General features: G+C 32.1%; 2 protein-coding genes across 3 annotated transcripts; one reads left to right on the plus strand and one right to left on the minus strand.

Annotated features, from left to right (window-relative positions):
• The first annotated feature begins 636 nt into the window (after positions 1–636).
• On the plus strand, positions 637–10,229 carry LOC130826185 (uncharacterized). 2 transcript variants are annotated; one of them, XM_057691756.1, is made up of 9 exons: positions 637–1,049; positions 2,825–3,367; positions 4,593–5,828; positions 6,538–6,862; positions 7,447–7,708; positions 7,799–7,991; positions 8,451–8,797; positions 8,887–9,030; positions 9,925–10,229. In XM_057691756.1, the coding sequence occupies exons 1-9, from the start codon at positions 930–932 to the stop codon at positions 9,962–9,964; spliced, it is 3,210 nt and encodes a 1,069-aa protein (XP_057547739.1). In that variant the 5' UTR covers positions 637–929; the 3' UTR covers positions 9,965–10,229. The 2 variants fall into 2 exon arrangements, with proteins under 2 accessions (XP_057547739.1, XP_057547740.1); XM_057691757.1 differs by lacking the exon at positions 2,825–3,367.
• A 10,811-nt stretch (positions 10,230–21,040) lies between these two features.
• Positions 21,041–21,523, minus strand: LOC130824806 (uncharacterized). Its single transcript, XM_057689823.1, has one exon. The coding sequence runs from the start codon at positions 21,521–21,523 to the stop codon at positions 21,041–21,043; it is 483 nt and encodes a 160-aa protein (XP_057545806.1).
• Positions 21,524–23,885: the final 2,362 nt, after the last annotated feature.

Consider the following 23,885-nt stretch of genomic DNA (forward strand, 5'->3'; position numbering starts at 1 on the left):
GCTTCAATAAGTAAAGCTAAAATTTAAAGGAAGAAATAGTTAAAGCAAGCTAAAATTAACTAAAGGAGAAGAAATCAAGCATGAAGCTTCAATAATTAAAAGGTAGAAAATATCTTACGGTAAGATTTTTTCTATTTAGTTAGCCTAATGTACATTTACAGTGTTAAAGTAATCACTTGCAATTTTCAAATGATCACTTATTCAGTTACCATCTTAAAGTGACCACTTTGAAAAGTAAGCTGATTTTATTGATCCATCTCATGGTGAAACGAACTCATACAATATTTAACTGTTAGAAGTAAAATTCAAAGGGTAAGAATTAAGAAATAGTTAAACCGAGAGATTCAAATCTTATACTCCCTCCAATTCATTACTAATGTTCTATTTGCTTTTTGGATACTATTCATTGCTTACTCTTAACTTGTACTTTATAATTAATCTATAAGTTAAAATATAGTCAAGTGAGATCTTGTTTAATTCGTTTTAATATAAGGATTATTTATATCAACTTTTCATAATTTTTAATTATGCCTAATTGGAGATATTAAAAACTGAATAAATACATTAGAAAAAGTGCGTAAAGCAAATGACACATTAATAGTAAATTGGAGGGTGTCATTTAGAACAAATATAATACTTTTCTCGAATAAGATTTTGAATTCGACTCTAAGTTACCCCTCTCCTTCCTATACTCCAAAATAAAAAAAGCAATCTCCAAGTCTTCGTCAAGTACCAAGTCTCCGTCAAGTAAAGCACCTTCCATTACATAATCTAACCTCTTTAATTTCACGAAGCTACATAAAGTTTAATGCAAATGCATCTTTTTATGTTATTTGTGTATTGAAAGAAGGAAAAATAACCTAAAAAAATATAGAATTATTTTAATTTTGAAGTTTATATTACTCAAATTCGATTATTTTCTGCAATTGATGAATACGAAAATGAAGAAGTTTAACAATGGAAAAAAGGAACGACTCCCTGACATTTTAGATTTTGTGTTCTTATGGTCAATCAAAGATGTTCTTAACAATAATCTCTACGTTAATAAGGTAATTATAATATACTCATTTTTTTAATACTTATTATATATATATATATATATATATATATATATATATATATATATATATATATATATATATATATGTATTTGGGAATTATTTTGATATTGATTATTATTAGGAAATTATGAAATTAGTTATATATATATATATATATATGAAATAAAATATTTTTCTTAGTTAAATATATTTCTTTGTTTGTTTATTAAAAATTTTGGTTATTTGAATATATTTCTACGCTTATATAAAACATACACAAAAAAATTAAAATCATCATATGGTTATTCAAAAAAAGGTGATAGTAAAAGAACTAAAATTTACATCTTCAGTTTTGAAATACTCTCTGATCACAAAATAATTAACACATATTGTCATTTTGAATGTTATAATTGATACTTAAGATATTAAAAACTAAGTTTATTAAAAGTTAGATGGAAAAAAAAAACTTTAGTATTTAAAAACTTCAATTTAAAAAAGTGAATATAAATTATAATTACAAAAGTGAGGATTTAACAACAAATATTAAGAATGTGATTGTAGTGAACTAAATAAGGTCTAATGTTAAAATCGTGTATAGATAAAATTTACCAAACAAAACTATGAAAATTTGAAAATTTAAACCCTATAATTTCAACTATTTATTAAAATCACACTACATGTAAATATATGTGCACATATCATCTTTATAAGCTAAGAATATATCATCCCAAATAACATAAAAATAAAATGAAGAATATAATCACTTATAAAAACTATATATTATCCATAATTCAATAATGCCAATTACATAAATATCTACAGATATTTTTTTTCCAACCTCAGAGCATAGCAAACACCAAATTTATTGTGTATTTGCACCCTTGTTACATAAAAGCAATTTAACTATGCTAATTTTTTGTGTATTTTTGTTCCATCTTTCGGAGCATAGAGAACTAATCAATTTTCAAATTCAATTATATTATATGCAAAAACGCAATAAGAGACCGTTTTATTATGAAGCGGGTATTAATAAGTTGGACCAAACTCAAAGTTAAAAATAAAATCAATTTTAACTTTAAAGGTATCAATTTTAACATCAAAACGATTAATTTCAACTTAAAGTAAACCTTAAATGGATCAATTAAAATGAAAAGTTCAATTATAACATTAAAAGCATCAATTATAATCTTAAAATAGTCTATTATGCTTTTAAGTTATATATTATAAATGATCAATTATAACTTTAAAAGAAATCAACTTTGACCTTAACGACGTCAATTATGACACTAAATCGATCAATCACAGATCATCATCGTCATCATACTCAGTGTATCCCGCTCAAAGAAAACTATGGTCAGGGTCTGGAGAGGGAAAAAAGACGACAGTTTATACCCATAGAGGAGAGTGCGGTCAAAGAATCTCTCGGTTCGATAAGGGTCTTCAAAGGGAGAGAAACCTGCAACTACCCAAAAGCCTGTAATCAAATAGCTACAAAAACCTAATAAATAGAAATATAGAATACGTATAAATAACTAAAAATAAAGATAAGTAAAGGAGGTAAAGAGCAATGATTAAAGGCAATGAACAATAACAAACGATGGGTAAGAGGAACGAGTTTAGTAATCTAAGATGTGGATAAGGCGCCACCAACACTGATCGCATATTGTAAAAAATCATAATTGGACTGATTAAGCTATTGGTCTCACAATAAAACGATCATTCACAAGACCTGCTGGAATTATATTGTGTTTTCTCAAATTTTTTACATTGTATACAATAAACAGGTCAAACCCATACCGAACATATTCTCATCAACTGAACATTTCATGAACTCATTTAAATTGCCACTTATAGAGGAGACTCGCGCTGAATTCTGTTCAGGCTTAGAATCAGTTGGCCATGCACCTGCTTGTGAGATATCATCTATTTCGTTTTCTAAGAAATACAAACCTCCTAAAAAATTATATTACGGCATTTCCACGAAAATAATACATGATGTTAATAATCATGCCGCACATTACGAGCCAGAGACAGGTGATATATTTGCTATAACAAATTCAAGGCCAAGAAGTATTGATGATTTGATCAAACCGGATAAACCCCTTCATTTTGGGTATGTGTCAGAGTATGATGAAGATGAACTTAAGTTTGAGATATTACTGTCACAAAAAATTGATCGGGAGATATTAAGTAAGAAAGATGTGAGGCTTTTTGTTACATTTTTGATGAATATTACTACCAATATGAGGATTTGGAGGGCATTGAATCCTGATCCTCATAGTAGAAGACTGGGTCCCATTCACAAGATGCTACAACATGACTCTTCTGTAAGTATATCTATTGTTTTTGCTTGTTGGTTGACTTTTGAATAAGTCTTTAAAAGTGATCGATTAGTTGATATTTACCCGATTTTGTAATTTGAATCTGATTTAACCCGACTTCAAAATGTATGTAAAAATATATAAAAATCAATGTGAGCATAAAACTCGATTTAGAATTAACCCAATACACATGACCCGAAATCAACCAGATGACTCGAATGAACACCTCTACTTTTGACTTTTAATTTATTGATCGGTCAAACAAATAATTATTGTTTCTATTGTTGACTTAATTGGGCATCCCCAGTACTTAAGAATATTGACATAAGGTATCCGAAGCACCAACATGTAACAAAGACAACAATACTAGTCTTATTCTCAAAAGATTGGGGTTGATTGCATAAATCAATATATTAATTCCAATAGTCGTTCATATGGATTTTTTCTCCGGTTCTCCATTCATTTCAATTTTCTACTATCTTAATTTGTAAGTCTAGGTTATTCATATTATTTTACACTTTTGTCCACTAAGTCATTTATAGAAAATCATAATGCACAAATAAGACTGATTTGAGTTTTGAATAATTGGTTTTTGTTAATTTATCAATGAGGAAAACACCTCTATTCATGCATGAGATTAGGACTAAAAATAAGGAAACAAAATATTGACATAAACCTAAATAATAGGAAACAAAATAACCTTAATATCCTAAATATTAAAAAAGATTTTAATTTCCTAAAAACATAATATTCTGAAATATAATATCTTTACTTTATTCTACTTTTTATTTTCCTACATCATTTTCGGTCTTCCTCACCCTCTTTTTAAGTCTAATGAGTTCCAACTTTCTATCGTTCTTATCGGTTCGCTAATGTTCATCACTTTTTTGTTGAAGTAACTACTTCATGTAATCTGTCTTCCTCCGACTCAAACTAAACTCTCGTGACTCCTACACATGTGTCCCTCATTCTAACTTAGCATTCACCCCTGTGTGATCTCATTTACCAACACAATGCTAACAGCAAACAACCAATGGTAGCATCTGGTCGAAAAGCCTCTGGTGAACAACTAAGAGCTAATTGCAATACACCAGCTAATTAAGAGTGTTTTTTTAGCTCTGCTAATTGTTTTTAGTAACTGTTAAGTAATCTACTAGTTGCTAAAATTTGGATATTTGTTGACAAAGTATCATTTCTAATTCATAGTGTTTATTTCTCAATTGTTTCTCAGGTGGATGATGGTTATTGTACCCTTTGCATCTCTGAAGAAAACTTCAATGTTACACAAACAGAAGTGTTTGACCTTATTAGTTCATTTGGATTAGACAAATCTCAAACAGAAGCAGTTTTAAGCAGCATTTCCATGACTAAATGCACACACCAGCAATACAATTCAAAGCTAATTTGGGGTCCACCAGGAACTGGGAAGACCAAGACATTAGCTTCATTACTTTTTGTACTACTAAAACTCAACTACTGTAGGACACTAACTTGTGCACCCACCAATGTAGCAGTGATTCAGGTTGCAAAAAGACTAGTAACACTCTTCTTAGAGTCCTTGGCTTATGATACTTATGGGTTAGGAGACATAGTCCTAGTCGGAAATGAAAAAAGAATGAAGATCGATGATGATTTTGAGCTAGTCGACATATTTCTCAAATATCGTGTGAAGCTTATTGAAGAGTGTATCTTACCGTTAACTGGTTGGAAGACTAGTTTGGAGTCTATGATTTCATTACTCGAAGACCCTAAGGCGAAGCATGATACTTACTTAGTACAGGTTGAGAAAGAGGATAACATGAATGAAGATTCATCATCATCAAACCCAGTTTATTCTGCTCATAAAAACTATGGTCAGGGTCTGGGGAGGGAAGAAAAACGGAAACTTATACCAATAAAGAAGAAGAAAAATAAGATGAAGGAAAAAAAAAAGGGCCAAGCAAGTAATGATAAGGCGGATATAAAAACCGATGAATTTTCGACATTTGATGAGTTTGTGAGGAAGAGTTTCGTTTCTTTAGCAAATCGTTTAGTGTTTTGTGCAGAGAATTTGTATACTCACTTACCGACATCAAGTTTACCACTTCGTGTGGCTAAACAGATGATTGAATTAGTTGGTATGCTTAATACCCTGGTAGAAAATGCGCGAAAAAATAGTTGTAATTTCACTGAACAGGTTATGATGAATAGAGAAGGATTGATGGGTATATTGAATTTACTTCATAAGAGATTTCCTAAGCCCAAGATTAAGGGAAGTGTTAAGGATTTTTGCTTGAATAATGCGCGATTGATATTCTGCACTGCTTCAGGCGCGATTAAAATAGGTTCAGATGTTGAAACAGTGATAATAGATGAAGCAGCACAGCTCAAAGAATGCGAGTCAGCGATTCCTTTACAGATTTTTGGTCTGAAAACTGTGATTCTCATAGGGGATGATCGGCAACTCCCAGCAATGGTTCGGAGCAAGGTCAGATAATGTCTCCCTACATAATGTTTGCATCTTTTTAGCATTTAAAGTAGAAGTGTTCAACGGGGAGGGTCGACCCAATGGGTGATATTAGGCCGTGACAAATTGTCAAATAATCTCACTGTAGCCCACTCGTGTGGACACAGAAAACCCGTGGGCTCGGGCCCACAAACCCACGAGTCAAGAGCGTTTACTTGCACATACACTTAGTGAGATTCACTATTTCCCAAAACTATATAGTAGTAGGAAGATTAGCTCACCCAATATATATGCAAAGTCAACAACCCACTATTTTATTGATGTGGGATCTTGTCTCACGTGTGAAGTATATCCAACAGGTCAAGAATCGGGTCACATTTTAACGGTTCATTAGTGGGCGTTGGTGTAAAGGGTCGGGCAGGGTCGGATAGTTATAAGAATTAATTGCGGAAAAAAATTTACCACTTTTTTATATTCTTAAATGATATTATTATATACATAAGTGGATCGACCAAACGGGTTATAAAGTATAATAAAAAAAACTATTTTATCAACTTTTAAAATGGGTCAAAGTGGGTCGGATTTAAACGGACTTTGACCCGCTGCGACCTGTTTAATATTTGACATGACTCGACCCGACCCTGCCCATTTAAATTTTGACCGCCCTGCCCCGTTGAACACCTCTCATTTAAAGTATGAAAATCTTAAGGTTCTTTTTTTTTTTATATAGGTTTTAGGAAAGATGAACTTCGGAAGGAGTTTATTTCAACGGCTGGCAGGGTTAGGGAAAGAAAAGCATCTTTTGAACATTCAGTATCGGATGCACCCTTCTATCAGCTTGTTTCCGAATAAAGAATTTTATCAGAACAAGATTGTAAATGCACCCAATGTCGAAGGAAGAAACTATGTTAAGAATTATCTCAAAGGGAGCATGTTTGGATCTTATTCTTTCGTACATGTGACTGATGGAAAGGAGAATTTCAAGAAAGGGCATAGTCCTAGAAATTTTAAGGAGGCAAAGGTTATTGATCAGATCATTGCAAAGCTTTTCAAAGGTATGGAACTGAAACTTCTTTTTATTAGTATGAATGTTCTAAAGAATGGAAAATATCCTTATTGTACAAGAATCAACATTATGATACTTCAAAGAACCAACTCAACTAAAAGCTTAAGTTGGTGATTGAGGCGCCATGATATGCTATATACTTAAATACGTCCCCTTGTACGAAAGTCCTTTAGTCTAGAAGTGTAGATGTAACGCATTACTCTTTTGTCAAGGAACCAACTCAACTAAAAGTTTAAAGGTCGAAGCCCTATGATATGTTATATATTCTAACACGTTCCCTTACATGAGAGTCCTTTAGGCTAAAAGTGTGGATGCAACTTAGACCTCCTCATACCTAGTGCGAAATATTCCATTTGAATTTGAGGGGTAGTTGAGATTTGAACATGTGACCTATGGTCACGTTGACTTTTGATATCATATCAAGAAACCAACTCAACCAAAAGCTTAAGCTAATGGTTAAGGAGGCCCTATAATATGTTATATACTCTAACAACTCCTCATACCCGGTGCTGAATATATTTTATACTCTAGAATATTTGGAGCCTTTTATTATAACATTTCTTGTATGTGCAGAACATTATTGCATCACTAAACAGAAGGTGAGTGTGGGAGTACTATCGCCATATAAGGGTCAAGTAGGTTTGCTTCAAGAAAAACTGGAGAAGAAATACACGAAACATAAGGAAAAGTTTTGCATCAACATTCGATCAATTGATGGGTTTCAAGGCGGTGAAGAGGATATCATAATAATCTCAACTGTTCGAAGCAATGGAAATGGATCGGTAGGGTTCCTGTCTGATCGTCAGAGAACTAATGTAGCTCTCACCAGGGCGAGGTATTAATCAGTATGCCTTAACAATGTTTTCGTTTCTTGGAAGATTACGAACAATAACAACAGTTTCTGTTATGTCGATGTAAAATTTAGGTACTGTCTTTGGATAGTTGGAAGTGGAAGTACTTTAGGTAACAGCTCTTCAGTGTGGAAAAACCTTATACGCGATGCAAAAAATCGTGGTTGCTTCTATTATGCTGATGAGATCGTTAATCTTAATCACGAAACACCAGTTGATAAACTTGATTTCTTCAGCCACCTTAAACTCGAGGAAGCAAGATGGAAGGTACTTATTTCATCACTACTCTAAACTAGAGCTGTTAATTCAACGGAGCAGGTCGACCCAATTGGTCAAGGATCAGGTCACATTTTAACGGGTCAAGTCAATAACGGGCCTTGATGCAAAGGGTCGGGCCGGATAATTATAATAATTAATTGCCGGAAAAAATTTATCATTTTTTTTATATATTTTAAAACGATATTACTATTATATACATTTGACCTGGCCGGATATTACTATCATTTTAAAATTATAATAAAAAAATTATTTTATTAACTTTTTAAAAACGGGTCAAAATGGATCGGGTTTAAACGGACTTTAACCTGGCTCAACCCGTTTAACATTTGACATGACCCGTCCCATTTAAATTTTGACCCACCCCGCCCCGACCTGGCACCTCTACTCTAAACCATAGATGGCTAGCATTTATTCCATCACTAGTCTGAATCTCTGATCTTTATGCAGGTTACCTTTAGCAATGAGTTTAAACAATCTATATCAAGCATAAAGAGTGTCAAGGCTCAGAAACGCGTACAAAATCTGCTGCGCAAGATTGCTGATGGCTGGCGGCAGTCCATCACTGATGATGGCGCGACCCATGAGTTGTTGGTGATTTACAAGGTTGATAAAACGCTTAATCTCGCTTGGACAGTCGACATTCTTGAGGAAGAATCAAGTTATATACAAGTCATCAAGGTTTGGGATGTTTTACCAGATTCCAAGGTTCCTGATCTTGCAAAGAATCTAAGTATTCTGTTTGAAGGATATAGTGTTAACTTTATTAATCTGTGCAAGTACAAATCTTATGAAGGGTATGGATGAAAATTAATTATTTCCTAGAAGAATGTGCAATTATGCAGATGTAGTTATGTTTTAAGGTAATATGTTTTCTGTGTTACAGGAACTTGGTTGTGCCTAAGTCATGGAAGCTTCATTCCTCTTGTGAAGCTCCACTTACAACTGATCTTGTAGATGATTGTTTGTCTTACCAATTTGCTGCCATGAATGTAAAAGACAATCCAGGAAAACCAAGTTCAAGCGTTAGGTATGTTATTACGTTTCAGGAAATATTGTTGAAAATAATCGAACATTTCACTTATTCGCTGCGAATAATCTCATCTATTGATTATTTATAATAATCTCATCTCTAATATGTATTTGCTCCCAACATATCTGAAGTGGGAGAGGAGGGGAGGGGTTGTAGTGGTCAAGACCCACTGGGTTTGCTGGGAGCAAATATATATCAAAATGTTGTATTATTAGATAATAATCAAAAGTGGGATTACTCGCGGCCGTTGAGTAAAAGGGTAAATTATTCTCGATAATTTTTCCTACATTTTATTATTATTCAGGTTTTTTTATGAATTTTGTATCAATTAGTCATGGAATCAACTTTATCAAAAGTTTAAGCTGATGGTTGAAGATCCAAAATATGTTATAATATTGAGAGTCCTTTTGACTAGAAGGGTAGATGCACCACCAAAAGCTTAAGTTGATGGTTCAACCATAGGACATATTATACACTATCAAGCCCTCATACAGTATTTCTTTTGGCTAGAAGTGTGGATGCGACACATATGATACTAGATGATTTTAAAGGCCCTGGTATATATTATACTATATAATAATAAGTCACCTTACACGAAAGCGCTTTGGATTAGAATTATGGATTTACCACATGCCCTTATTTACAACTTGAAATAAGGAATGGATGAGATTCAAATTCGTAACCTTTTTATCACGTTGGTTTCAGATACTAAGCCAACAAATCAACTCAACCAAAAGCTTAAGCTGATAGTTGAAAACTAAGCTTAAACCAATAAACTTTTGTGAAAAATTAAATTATCTAACATCATTTTATTTGTCATAATTGTTTCTTAAGTCTTTGCTAACATGCATTTTTTTTTCTTACCCTTGTTTTATGTCCTCTCGTTCGCAGAAAGAATTGTGTTGCAGTATGGAAACCAATACAACGCTAGAATGGCATTGGCAGCCATTCCAAGAAGCAGTGCCAGCCCTCGGCAAGGATAAGTTGGACTTACGCTCAGAGCCACCAAAAAAATTACCTTATTATTTTTGGCAGAAATTAAACCCAAGTCGCATGTATAAAGGCTTAATGCTTTGCCATCAAGCTGCGTCAAAGTTAAAGCTAACTTTCATAGTTGAAGATAATTAAATAGAGTGACTGTTGTAATAAGCACAAAGGAACACGCACCTTCAATAAATATTATTTGACAATTATAATATTTTTATATATTATTTAACAATTATAATATTTTTAGTTTTCTTGCAGGTTTACTTGTTGCATTGTGTGACTAACTCTCCAAAATTTATGATTTTTCTAATTATTTCCTTCTATTATATTTATAATACATTGCTATTGTGTTTTTTTTGACTAATTTTATATTTATTGATTTAAGCTAAACATGTAAATGCGTAATATTTTCTCTTTGCTATTTGGAATTGTCAATTTGTTATATGGATTTTTATGTGGTCATTTGAAGTTGTAATATTTTGATAAAATATTTGATTGATTATTGTAAGGATAAGTGAATTTTAAGTTGTGCAATCTCATTTTTTAAATCATATATTTTTTTTGTCTTGACTCTATCAATATAATGCAGACCCATTTAACTAATTGTTTTTCAATAATTAGTATAAGAAAACTTTTTTTGATTTAGACATTGTGATATTAGTGATTCTGCATCAAAAATTGCTACTAGAAATATCTTTGTTTGATTTTATATTATGTATTAGTGCATACTTTATTTTTATTTTCCAACATTATAGATTTAATTTTTTTTATAAATGTCTTATATTTACTTCGTTCTATTTTAATTCTATTTGATAGCGACATATTGTTTGAAGAAATAACATTATCAATTGTAAGTAATATGGAATAAAGGAATAATATAGTTATGACCTATACCTTTCAAAAAAAATATAATTAAGGCCAATAAATTTTATCCCAGGGCCAACCCTGCCAAGAAGTTGCTTCAATGGGGTTAAAATGCTCTCTTATAATTGTATGGCCTATGTTTTCAGTAAATTTCTAAATTGTCAATTAAATTAAGTCTATTAGCTTCTATAATTCTTTTAGCTCATAAATTTTCTTCTTCAATATTTTAATAATGATATAAAAAGAGAATTACAATTTACAAGTAACAAATGTCTAAATTAGCATCATTATTTACACAATCCCCATTTTCTATGAATGAATCATGGATAATTAGAGTATGATTTGATCTTGAACTCTCTTTTATTTAATGGGTTATTACATGGCATTTGTTGATAGAAGAATTTTGGACTTAAAGATAGGTGTAACTAGTTGAATCAAAGCTTAGAGCATTGGTTTTTAAATATTTATACCATGATTTGGTGATACAAGAAACAAGTGTGGATTGATTTGTTTGGGTTACTACATGGTGCACTAGGATGCGTGAACAATTGTTGAATATGCTTTGGAGGAAGGCGACCAAATGGATACGTGGAAGCAATCAAGAAAGGTAACAATAGCTGTTAGCTCAAACCTGCTCGATTGAACATATGTTGTGCTCAAACGAGCATGACCGCAACAAGGCTAATAGGGCTTGTAGTGTAGGGTAGGAGAAAGGGCGATTAAGGCCTATAGGATAGAGTACAGATAGGGGCCAACAGGGCTCGTAGGGTAGGGTAGGAGTAAAGTCCAATAAGGTTCGTAGGATAGATTAGAGGTAGGGGCCAATAGGGCTTGTAGGGCCTGTAGGGTGTGGTTGGTTAAAATATATGTTTATTTTTAGGGAAATTTGCAAAGAAACACCTTTTAAAACCTTTTTTTTTTGTAAAAAAACACCTTTTATAATCTTTTTTGTAAAAAACCTTTTAAGAGACTTTTTTTTAAAATAGATACCTTAATTCAATTTTCGGTGGCTTTTGTGTAATTTCTGGCGTTGACTATAGTATATCAGTTGCATAATACGCGAGTGATTGCAAACGCAGGGAAGTATAATGAGACACAATACTTCGTGAGTTTCTACTGCCTCTTCCTCAACTCCATCTCCTTCCCTCCACATTTCCCTTCACTTTGTCTGGTTTCTCATTTGTCACCATTGTTGATTGTGACCGAAGATTCGTAGCGATTTTACTTCCTCTCAACAGTAAAAGGTAAGGTTTTTTTTCCCATTAAAGTTAATGTCTTTTTGGTGTCAATTGCATTGTTAATTGAATTGTTCAATTGAATTGTTCAATTGCTACGGTTTGTTTTTGTGGAGTTCTGAAGTTAGGGTTTGTAATTGGTAATTGCGCAGATGAGGACAAAAAACCCTTTATTTAATCCTTCAACTGGAATCAAAAGCATTTTCAACCTAAAAATATGGCATGAGGGACGGTTTGTTTTTAAGAAGAAAACGAGGTTGTATGATGATGGGTGCCTTGATATCAAAGTGGGTTGTTTTGAAATTAATTATTTTGGTATTGTACAATCAGTTAGGAAGGTGATTGAGAGGAAAGATGCTGACTTTACTGTATATTATAGGTGTAAAGGGAGGAGCTTGATGAATGGTTTAATTGAATTTACACCCAACACACCTTTAGTTGATGTATTGGCAACGAAAGATGAGAATGATTTCATTACTGTATATGTTGAGTATGATCAGAGTATGTTTGATGTGGGATCTTTTGATGCTGGTTGTGGAGTTGAGGAGGATAATGATCATGATGGATTTCAGGAGGATAATGATGATGATGGATGTCAGGACAATTTTGATTATGAAGATGATGGAAAGAATATGGACAATAAAGATTGTGGTTGGGCTGGGCCTAAGGTATTAGAAGGTTGCCAAAGTACTTTTGTTGGCCCAGAAGTTGAGTTAGACCACAATGAAATGGGAAATAAAAGCAAAAACCCTCAGTCCAAAAAAGCAGAAAAACTAGCAACCTTGAGGAGAAAAACAAAGGCTTCTGTTCAACAAGAAACCATTGAACAACTAGAACCCCAGATTGAACCAGAGGATGATGTATTCTATGATGGTGCCGCAGATGAAAATTGAAATTGGAGGAAACTTGGCAGATTAAAAGTATGACCAGTGAACATAGTTGTGGATTTCATAGTGCAAACCCCAAAGTTACATCTGAATTTCTTGCTGAAAGGTATTTAGACCATTTTAGGGATGACCCCAATCTGAAGCTCAAATACTTCATGAAGTTGATTCTTAGGGACATTGGGGTAAGTGTGAAGTATCACAAGGCCTATTGTAACAAGAGAGGCAATCTCGATACATAATTAACATTTAATAATAATGTTTAATACAAAAAAAATATTGCGGAAGTCTCAAAATGCCGAATTGTTAAAAACTTTAAATCATAAAACTTAAACTGTTTAAAACAGAAGTAAAATATTACCTCTGATAAGAAATATTGTTTGCTCAAAAAGAAAAAAAAATACATCATCATCAAGTGATCAATAAAGATACAAAAAACAGCTAAGTTCTCGATAAATAGTAATTGCTGCGGCCTGGATCGGAACCTGAACTAAATCCTGCAAAATGCTGCCATCCATGATACGGATGACAGCCGATTGAATCCGTCAGCACTTAACGCCGAGCATAACTTCCTATCCAGCTCAAAATACGAAAATTATACGCTACATTTACAATATAATAATTTAAGTACGAATTTATACTTAATTGACACCACCGTATATTTTTACCATGTTCTTTTTCTGTTACATACTTTTAAGTCATTAAGATACCATTCTCGATCTTGACAGAAGTACGTTACTGCCACTTATACAATTCGGTAATCTTAACACTTGAGTAAGTTCATTTGGTTAATACTCATAACCGTACCATGCATTATAGCATCAACACTAATCAAGTTTATCAGTGATCAACAAGCACATCAATATGACACCTGATATATGTAAGGGTCTGGTTAGGTGAGAACCGTAGTCCTAAACCCTAACTGTGGTGGGAGTCGTCACCCCTCCAACTAGGTTGCACTAAAACGGACACGGACACGGACACGGACACGACACGGGTACGGGAAAACGCCAACTTAAAAATGACGGACACGGGGACACGTAAATGGTAATATAATAAATATATCAAATTAAAGATAATTTTACAATCTTTCATTTGATATTTGTAAATAAACACTTTAAAAATATAAAACTCACATAACATTCAAGTAGTTGCAGCGGTGGCGGTGGCGTGATGGAGGTGGAGGAAGAGGTGAGTTCGAGTTTTTAGGGTTAGAGGAGGAGTGAGAGGCTGAGAGCAAGAGAGGGAATTGAGAGGGAAATGCAAAAAAAGGAATTCGATTGTTCGGCTGTTCGCTTACTGTGTCTGTGTACTGTGTACTAATTTTGTTTTCAAATTTATTTTTTTAAATAAAAACAACACACGTGTCCTTGCCGTGTACGTCGCGTGTCCTTGCCGTGTCCACGTGTCCGAAAAAATATTAAAATATTGGACACTTCATTTGGCGTGTCGGACACGGATTTTCGCGTGTCCGTCGCGTGTCCGTGTCTGACACGTGTCCGACACGGGACACGCCAGTTAGGTGACGTGTCCGTGTTTCCCAGCCCTCCAATACAATATTTATGCTCGAGCTCTACAGGATAGGTAGAGAACCCCCTGTCTTACACCGCATTTTACGTGCCGGCTAACACGGACGCCGGGATTTTACATGCCGGTCCATAGTTCGACATTACCTTACTATCAGGGTCATTCAATCAATACATTTCACACAAGTACATCACATTTTTATTACTCCAAGTTGACTTTGAATTTGAATTTGACCAACCTAAGTGGTAACTTCATTTATTTAATATAATTCTTAATCATAACGTTTAATTCACCTTTACGTCTTTATATGTTCATTACTTAATTTTTACACATTAAATTTTATTTATAACTTTATTTTAATAGTTCACTAAATTCACACTAATAACTTAATATTTAATTAATAGTCTCCAAATTAGTATTTTCCACAAGTAGCTACTAAAATCTATTTCTCTTGAAATAAGTTCCCAAAATCAAAATTTCCAACTTTAAAATAAATAAAACTTTATTCTCCTCACAAAATCAAACATTCTAATTAAAATTCAAGTTAAACTGCAACCTTTGGATAAGTTTTCAAAATTCAACAAGTTTACCAAAAAAAATAATTATTTCAAGTTTGGAAAAACAAGTAAACTTATTAGATTCGCGAAAATCAACATTCTAGTTATAAAACAAATAAAACTTATAATTTCACAAAAAATCAATATTTCACACATAGTTTAAGAACAAGTTTACTAAAAATACTTTTACATCTTTTTATATAAATTTTGGTCAAATAGTTAGCAGATAAAATATTATTTTGTACTAAATAATTAAATGTCACAAAAGTTATTATTATTTTTTTTTAATTATGAAATCTCATATATTCAAGAAAATCACTTCAATATTTAATAACTTATAAAGCTTTTTCAAAAATAACTTTTAAGATTTTATTTTAATATTATCACAAAATAGATTATAATAATATAAAAAAGAATAAATCAAACTCTTTTTCTTTTAATATGATAATGGTCGAATGGCCTATGAGTATTTCGGGGCCTTTTTTTTCACTAATAAAACAACTTCATTTAATTTATTATAGTAAATTCAAGATTTAAATAATTAACATAATCACTAAAAAAAACAAATAAAAAAATAAAAACTTTACACAATAACTTAGAAATTTACTATAACTTTAAGGATAAACTTAAATCTCATAATAAAGTATAATAACAATATTCTTAATATAATCATAATTAGTAAAATACGTTCATAAAATAACTTACTACCTTACAAACTAGTTTGAAGGCTAACATAAACATATTAATACAAAATTCTAACATAAAATACATTCTTAAATATAATAACATTTCTAATGTAACACATAACTCATAAATATACTAGTACTAGTTTATAACATGAATCATGCTTAATATCACTAGAATATAATTTTGCACTCAACTTCCTAAACTTGTTCAAAGACTATTAGATTAACATACTAAATATACTTTTAGCATACACATAATATAATCTTGATCATAATTTCATTAAACTAACTTCCACTAAAATATATCAACATATTTCATACTTTGCATATTATAAAGTAAATATAATGTAAAATTCCACAAAAAGAGTAGGGTAAGAAGTTATACCATACTAACACCAAGGATTAGTACTAAGTACTAATTAGAAAAATAATAAGAAATAAGATCCTCCAAGATAGATAATAATGCTCCAAAGATAATTAATCCCAACTCCCAAAATAATGATGATGATTTAAGCTAAGTAAAGAGTGTTCTAAGCTCCATGTTCTTTAATTTCTTCAATTAATAAAGGTATTAATGTAGTAAGATTTTAATGAAGTGAAAATATAAGAAAGAATGTTAGAAAGATTTGATGATGGTGGTGTAAGTGATCTCATGGCTAAGGGGGTATTTATAATGAGTTTGGGCAACTTTGTAGTTCATTAGATTGTATGAAAAAGAGTGTTAGGAGTTGTAATATCCTTTCTTTAAAAAAAAAAGAATAATAATAATAATGAATAAATTTCAGAAAAAAAAAATTAAAAAAAAAATAAAAAACAATAAAAACATAACCCACCATTAACAATAACCTCCCATACCATTAACAATAACCTTCCACACCATTAACAATAACTTCCCACACCATTAACAATAACTTCCCACTCTTCTTCCCACTCTTCCCACTAAGCCTCATAACTAACCTCACTTACCTCTTATAAATCAAATCAATTATCCTTAATTTCATTCACATTATTACTCACACTTCCTTCTTCTCTTACAAATTATTTCCTCCATCTTCCATTTGCTTAAAATTCAGTCAAGTAAACGCAAGATTTTGATATTTAAGGTATGAAATTTCATCTCTTTATAATATTGTTCTACCAATTTCAATTCAAATTACACATTTTGCATTTGAAAAAAAAAAAGAAAAAAAATATTCATGACCTTAGTTTTCCGGCGATACGGCAGTCACCGGGATACCACCGGCGTGAGACGGCGGCCACCGAAGCTACTGCCGGCCGGCACCTTCTCCTTCTTCTTTCTCCCTTCCTCCTTCTCTCTCCTCCTTCCCTTTCTTTTTCTGTTTCGTGAGTTACTGGAACTCACCTTCTTTTTTTTTTATATATAATAATTATGATTATTATTATTATTATTATTATTATTATTATTATTATCCTTAACCCTTATAAATTTCTAAATCTTATAATAAAATGAGTTAACTATTTTAAATCCCTGCTCTTCTATACTACTCTTAAAATCTTAAATTACATATTTAAAATTATTCTTTCTAAATAAAGTATACAAAATGAAAAAGAGTCTTTTAATTTATTTATTTCGATGGGTTGATCGGGGTATTAAATTGAGATATATTATTTTCTCGTGTAGACAGCGGATTCGTAGACAGAAATTATTAGGAGCGTACGTTGTCTAGAATCGTGTGACAAGGTAATTCTCAATGTCCATCTAATTAGGACTATCCCGTTAGTATTATGTGCTAAGTGATAATTAATGTGTTTAAATTGATGCATGATTTGATATGACATTATTTTATATGATGTTATGCTTAATATATTCTCAAATTATATTTACTATTATTTTTTTTTGTCAAACTTGAATTTATAATTTTTATTTCGATAAAATTTATATTATTATTTTGATAACGAAATTGGATACGATTTAAATTGGAAGAGAAATATTTATGATATTAATTCCTATTGCCACCAATTGATGTTAGAATGGTGATTTGGAAAATGAGATTTCAGTTGGATATTCCTGAGATATATATTTATTGGGAAAAATTTATGATCATAAAATATAATGTATAATGCATGTTTGATTTTAAGTTTGTGTGCTCGCAACTAATTATTAAAATATATTAAATCACGTAAAGTGTAACACGAGGGAAATGAAGCTCTTATATTTATTGTGATCCAAGTATAAGGGTGATGAACAGGTTGCCCTGTTTGGTTAGTATAGCTGCCGACAAGTATTATTATTTCTGATACTTGATATGATGTTTGGTCTTCCTTCTATTTGTTGTGATCCAAGTAGAATGGGTGTGCACACTAGGGTTCCCTGAGACTACTCTGCTGGCCTTGAATTATTTGGGGTGACGACCTCTTGTTGAAGTAGGTATAGGGGTAAAGCCTCGGCCTACTGGCGTTCTTGTTCCCTCAAATTTAAAATTGATTATGTGTTTGTCATTATTAATTATCAAATTAATAAATTGGTTTATGTGATAATATATACATTATTTTCTCAAACTGTTTTCTATTAAACTCAGCTATATGTTATTTTCTAAAATTATTTTCAATTTGATTATATTGTATTTTCTTAAATCAGTTTCAAACTTAATCGTCTTACGGGATGGAGTTGGAATTACTCAATTTTTCTGATTTTGGGAGTTTTTCCCTTGTTTTTCTTGCATTCTTATGTTACAGGTTATTGATTGCATGGGAATCGCGGAGTGAGGATCACTTAGAAATATAGCTTTTACTAGAGTCGTATTTCAGTTTTAATTTTTACCTTAGGTTGTTTAAATTTTATATGGACACAAATTACGTTTCAGTCTTTTCCTATGTTGTAAGATCCTTTGTTGGATTTAAAATTATTAAGTTATTTCTTAGTTGTTAAGCCTTACATTTATTTTATTAGAAATAGATGTGGCGGTAACACTCCCATGAGTAGGTTTTGGCTCATGTTTTTCATTAAAGGTGTTTTCAAAAGTTCGACCTATTCTGAGGGTGTTACAGGAGTATAGAAGAAGATTAACTTGTGTAAGTGATTTAGAGTGTGTAAGTGAATGTGTAAGAGTTGGAGTGTAGAAGAAGGCTTGTGTAAGGAAATGGTGATAGCTTGTGTAAGTGATGAACATCATCATGGGTTACCATAGAAAGGATTTTGGTTCATTAAAATTTTGTTCTAATATGTACAAGTGAATATACTTTAAAATAATGGGTAAATTTGATCATGAAAATATGTAGTTTATTTAAAATTTTGCTTAAACTGTACTTAATGTTAATAAAAATACGACTCATTTTTATGTATAAAATAATTATATCAAAATTATAAGGTTAAATAATAAGTAGTAATGTTAATTTAAGGAAGAAAGTTAAAAAGTAACGTTTTACAAAATCGTGAATATAATAATAAAAACTTACTTTTCGTACTATAAAATAATAAAATAATATTTTAGTGCTTATGAAAAGATTTTAAACAAAATACTATTTTAAAGTTTAATATTTGAAAGAAATTACAAAATCGGAAAAGATTTAGGAATTAAAGATGGTTTGAAATGGATAATCAAAGGATTAGAGATTTGATTTGAAAATTCAGAATAATTAATCGAAAGATTAATATTAAGAATTTTGAGTCTGTTACACCTATTATGCCAAGGTCATTGCTCTTCACATGATTCATGGTAGTGCATTAAAGCAATACCAAAGGGTTTGGGACTATGCCGCTGCAGTTAGGAAATACCTAGTAGGTTCATCTACTTTTGTTGTTGTGAGTGATATAGAAAGGCCCCCAGCTACATTCCAAAGAATGTACATCTGTTTGCAGCCTTGTAAGGAGGGGTTTATACAAGGTTGTATGCACATAATTGGAGTGGATGGTTACCACTTGAAGGGGTTTATACAAGGTTATAAACTCTATTCTTTTTTGGTATACAATAATCAATAACAATGTATTAATCCCACTTAAATAATGCAGGACAAATTCAATGACCACATGCAAGCCATTAAGATGTTGTCCGTTGATGTTTTCAAGTATTTGGACAACATCCCTGTTCAAAGGTGGAGTAGGCATGCCTTCAACCCCAAGAGCAAGTCAGCCATGCTGTTGAACAATTGTTGTGAGTCATTCAATTCGGTTTTGAGGGAGTGCAGAAACAAACCAATATTGAGCATGATGGAGTGGATAAGAAGATATGTCATGGCAAGGGCTTTTAACAAAAGGGAGGGATGTAGGAATTATCAAGGGTCAATCATGCCAGCTGCTTTGAAGGTGCTCAAAAGTGCCCAAGATATGGCCAAGAACTGCTTTGAGACAATTTCTGACATTGACTTGTTTGAGGTGGATCATGATGGAGATAGATGGGTGGTTGACTTGAAAAAGCATTCATGTGGTTGTTTCAGGTGGGATTTGACAGGAATCCCTTGTTGTCATGCATTCAAATGCATCATGGCATTCAGGGGCAATCCTGAAATGTATGTGCACAAGGCATACAGTAAGGAGATGTATGCCTTAGCGTATGCACCTATTTTCCAACCCATGCCTGGAATGAAGCAATGGGATTCTACAGACCATCCCAAACCTAACCCCCCTGGTATTAGAAAGCTCCCTGGCAGACCATCACAAAAAAAAAAGAATCAAAGAGAAGGGTGAAGGGGAAGTTGAACCAGAACCTCCAGTGCTGAGAAAGAGGAAGCCCAATGCATGCAGTAACTGTGGAGGTCTAGGCCACAATAAGAGCAAGTGCAAGAACCCACCTGCACCCCCTAAACCTCCAGCAAAAAGAGGAAGGCCAATGGGTGATGGTGTTCCAAAACAAGCAATACAGAAGAAAAGGGGAGAAACGAGCCAATGTCAAGAAGAGGTCAACACCAACTCTTCACAACCAGTAGACGCATCTCAAACATATCACACATGAATTTAATAGCTTTGATGTTAGTTTGTGAAAAATTATTAGTGTTTATTAGTTAGTCAATGACTTTAGTATCTCTGATGTAGCAAATGAACCTTATGTATGACTTCAGGATGTAGCTAATGAACCTTTTGTAGTTTCATGTTATGGATAATATGCATTATGAAATTTGGTTCAATACTTCAGCTGCACATTATAAAATGGAGGCAAAAACAAAAACAACTAAGAAATTTGGTTCAATAATTAAGGTGTACATTATGATATGGAGGCAAACACAAAAACGACCAATAAGTTTGGTTCAATAATTCAACTGTACATTTTGAAATTGAGGCAAACACAAAAACAACCAACCAAACAACCAAACTACTCCATAATCTTAAATAGAGTTCCTAAAAATAAAACAACCAAAAGAGCCAAATATTGAGATTTGCTGAAGTTTTTGGCCAGCTTCAACCTCCCAACATGCCAACCGTCAAATCCGTCACCAGTAACCTTTGCAGCAGCCTTCGCCTCCTCTAATTCGAACTCAGCAACAAGACATGATTTCTCATACTCCGACCTACTCAACCGACTCCTCAGCACATTCACTTCATTCCTCAGTTCCTTATTGGCCTCCACCAACACAATAATAGTTACCCTTTGCCACTCCACTTGATCGGCATCAATCCACCTGAAGAACGAGCAACCCCTTCTTCCACTTTCAATGTCATATAATTTACAAGCCATGAACCTACGCCCAAGATTTTTGGGGGTCCAAGACCTCATCATCGCAATTTTCATCCCACAGTAGCATCTAGTAGGTTGTGAGTTTTCAATGGCACGAGAAGAACCACTAGAAGAAGACATATTAAACCAAACAAAAACAACAGAGCACCATTGTAAACAGAACATCAAAGCATCAACTTTTCATAAAAAATGGAGAAAACTTCTACAACAACGCACATACCTACGCAATTTCAGATGAAAACCCTAGAAATTGAACTTCAAAAGCACAGAGAGAGAGAAAGAGAAGAGGTGAAGTGATTTGAAATGGGAGTTGAGGGTGTAAATGGAGTATTTATTGAGGTTGAAATGAAAGGAGCGTGGATTAAGAACAATTTGCAATCACGCGCACGTATTTGGAGGTCAACAGGCATAGTCAACGCCGGAAATTACACAAAAGCCACCGGAAATTGAATTAAGGTGTCTATTTTAAAAAAAAGTCTCTTAAAAGGTGTTTTTTTACAAAAAAATTTATAAAATGTGTTTCTTTACAAAAAAGGGGTTTTAAAAGGTGTTTCTTTGCAAATTTCCCTTATTTTTATTATCTAAAATTTACTAACCTGAAATTTAAAATGTTGAGAATCATTAAGGAAAATAATTTATAAAAAAAGATGTGTTTTAAAATATTTAAAGAAGAGAATAATCTTAAAAATGAAAATAATTTATAACTTGAAATTAATTTCAATCAAAAAACAACAGTTTAGTGGAAAGAGTGACCTCCAAATTTTTGTACAACATACTCATGCATTTTATCAAGCCTTCATGGATCCAAAAAAACTACTTATTGCAATGGCATATCCCAATTTCAATAAGTTATCTTTAAGAAACAAGTTTATTTTGGCTTTTGTACTATCATATTCGGTCGGTTAATGCAGGGGCGAATTCAATGGGGTGTCAACGATGTCAATTGACGTCACTTAAATTTCAGGAAAAATTATTCTATAAGAAAAATTTGCAAAGAAACACCTTATAAAACCAGTTTTTTGTAAAAAACACTTTTAAAATTTTTTTTTTGTAAAAAAAACACCTTTTAAGAGAATTTTTATTAAAAAAAAAACACCTTAAATCAGTTTTCAGTGACTTTTGTCAACTTTCAGGCGTTGACTATGCCATTTGAGCTCAAAAGTCAATGCCTGAAAGTTGACAAATGGCATAGTCAATGTCTGAAAGTTGACAAAAGTCACTGAAAACTGATTTAAGGTGTTTTTTTAATAAAAAGTCTCTTAAAAGGTGTTTTTTACAAAAAAATTTTAAAAGGTGTTTTTTTTACAAAATTGATTTTGTAAGGTGTTTCTTTGCAAATTATTCTATAATAGAACATGATAATTCAAAAGAAATGAAAACAGAAATGAAACAAATATTCTTCAAACACATATCAAAAATACAAACAAAAAAGCTACATTAGTTCTCTGACGATTAGACAGGAACCCTACCGATCCATTTCTATTGTTTCGAACAGTTGAGATTATTATGATATCCTCTTCACCGCCTTGAAACCCATCAACTAAGGGGCGGAACCAGAAATACAAATAAGTGATGTCGATAATTAAAAAAATACAATTAAAAATGATAAATAAATTGCATTCGACAACGATTAATTAAGATAATTGTTCAGACCGAGTTTTCATATGTAAAAATGACATATAATATAATCATTGAATAAATTTTAAACTGTAAATACAATCATTAATCAAAATTCCTAATTAGCTAAACAAATAAAAAACTCTAATTTTTTAAAGGCCTAAAATACCTAAGAAGAGAATTAAATCCTAATTTACCTAAATAGATAAAAAAAATAAAAAGCCCTAATTTATCAATTTTTTAAAAACCCAAATTTACCTTAAAAACTAAGCAGAGAAGATGAATTGGGGACAAGGGAAGAGGAAAAAAGAACTAAAGAAGAGAAGTAGATGCTTGATGAGCAGTGAAAAGAACTACAGCTTTACCAAATTTTTTGAGTAGATGATTGGGGACAAGGGAATGGAAAAAAATTATCTATGCCCCGAAAAATAGAAATCTTTAAAGAGAATTTTTATTAAAAAAAACACCTTAAATCAGTTTTCGGTGACTTTTGTCAACTTTCAGGCGTTGACTATGCCATTTGAGCTCAAAAGTCAACGCTTGAAAGTTGACAAATGGCATAGTCAACGCCTGAAAGTTGACAAAATTCACCGGAAACTAATTAAAGGTTTTTTTTTTTTAATAAAAAGTCTCTTAAAAGGTGTTTTTTTACAAAACAAATTTTAAAATGTGTTTTTTTTTTACAAAAAATGGTTTTATAAGGTGTTTCTTTGCAAATTATTCTCTATTATAGATTAAATGGAATCTTGCATTTTTGTCCTTAATTTCTTATTAAAATTAAGTGTACAATCTACTAGCTTTTTTGTTTGACATAAATGGTTTTTATTGTGATTTGGGTGTTTAATTTAGCCTTTTTAAGGTAAGT

This window comes from Amaranthus tricolor, chromosome 10 (genome assembly GCF_026212465.1).
Source record: "Amaranthus tricolor cultivar Red isolate AtriRed21 chromosome 10, ASM2621246v1, whole genome shotgun sequence".
In the NCBI taxonomy this organism is placed as follows: Eukaryota; Viridiplantae; Streptophyta; class Magnoliopsida; order Caryophyllales; family Amaranthaceae; genus Amaranthus; species Amaranthus tricolor.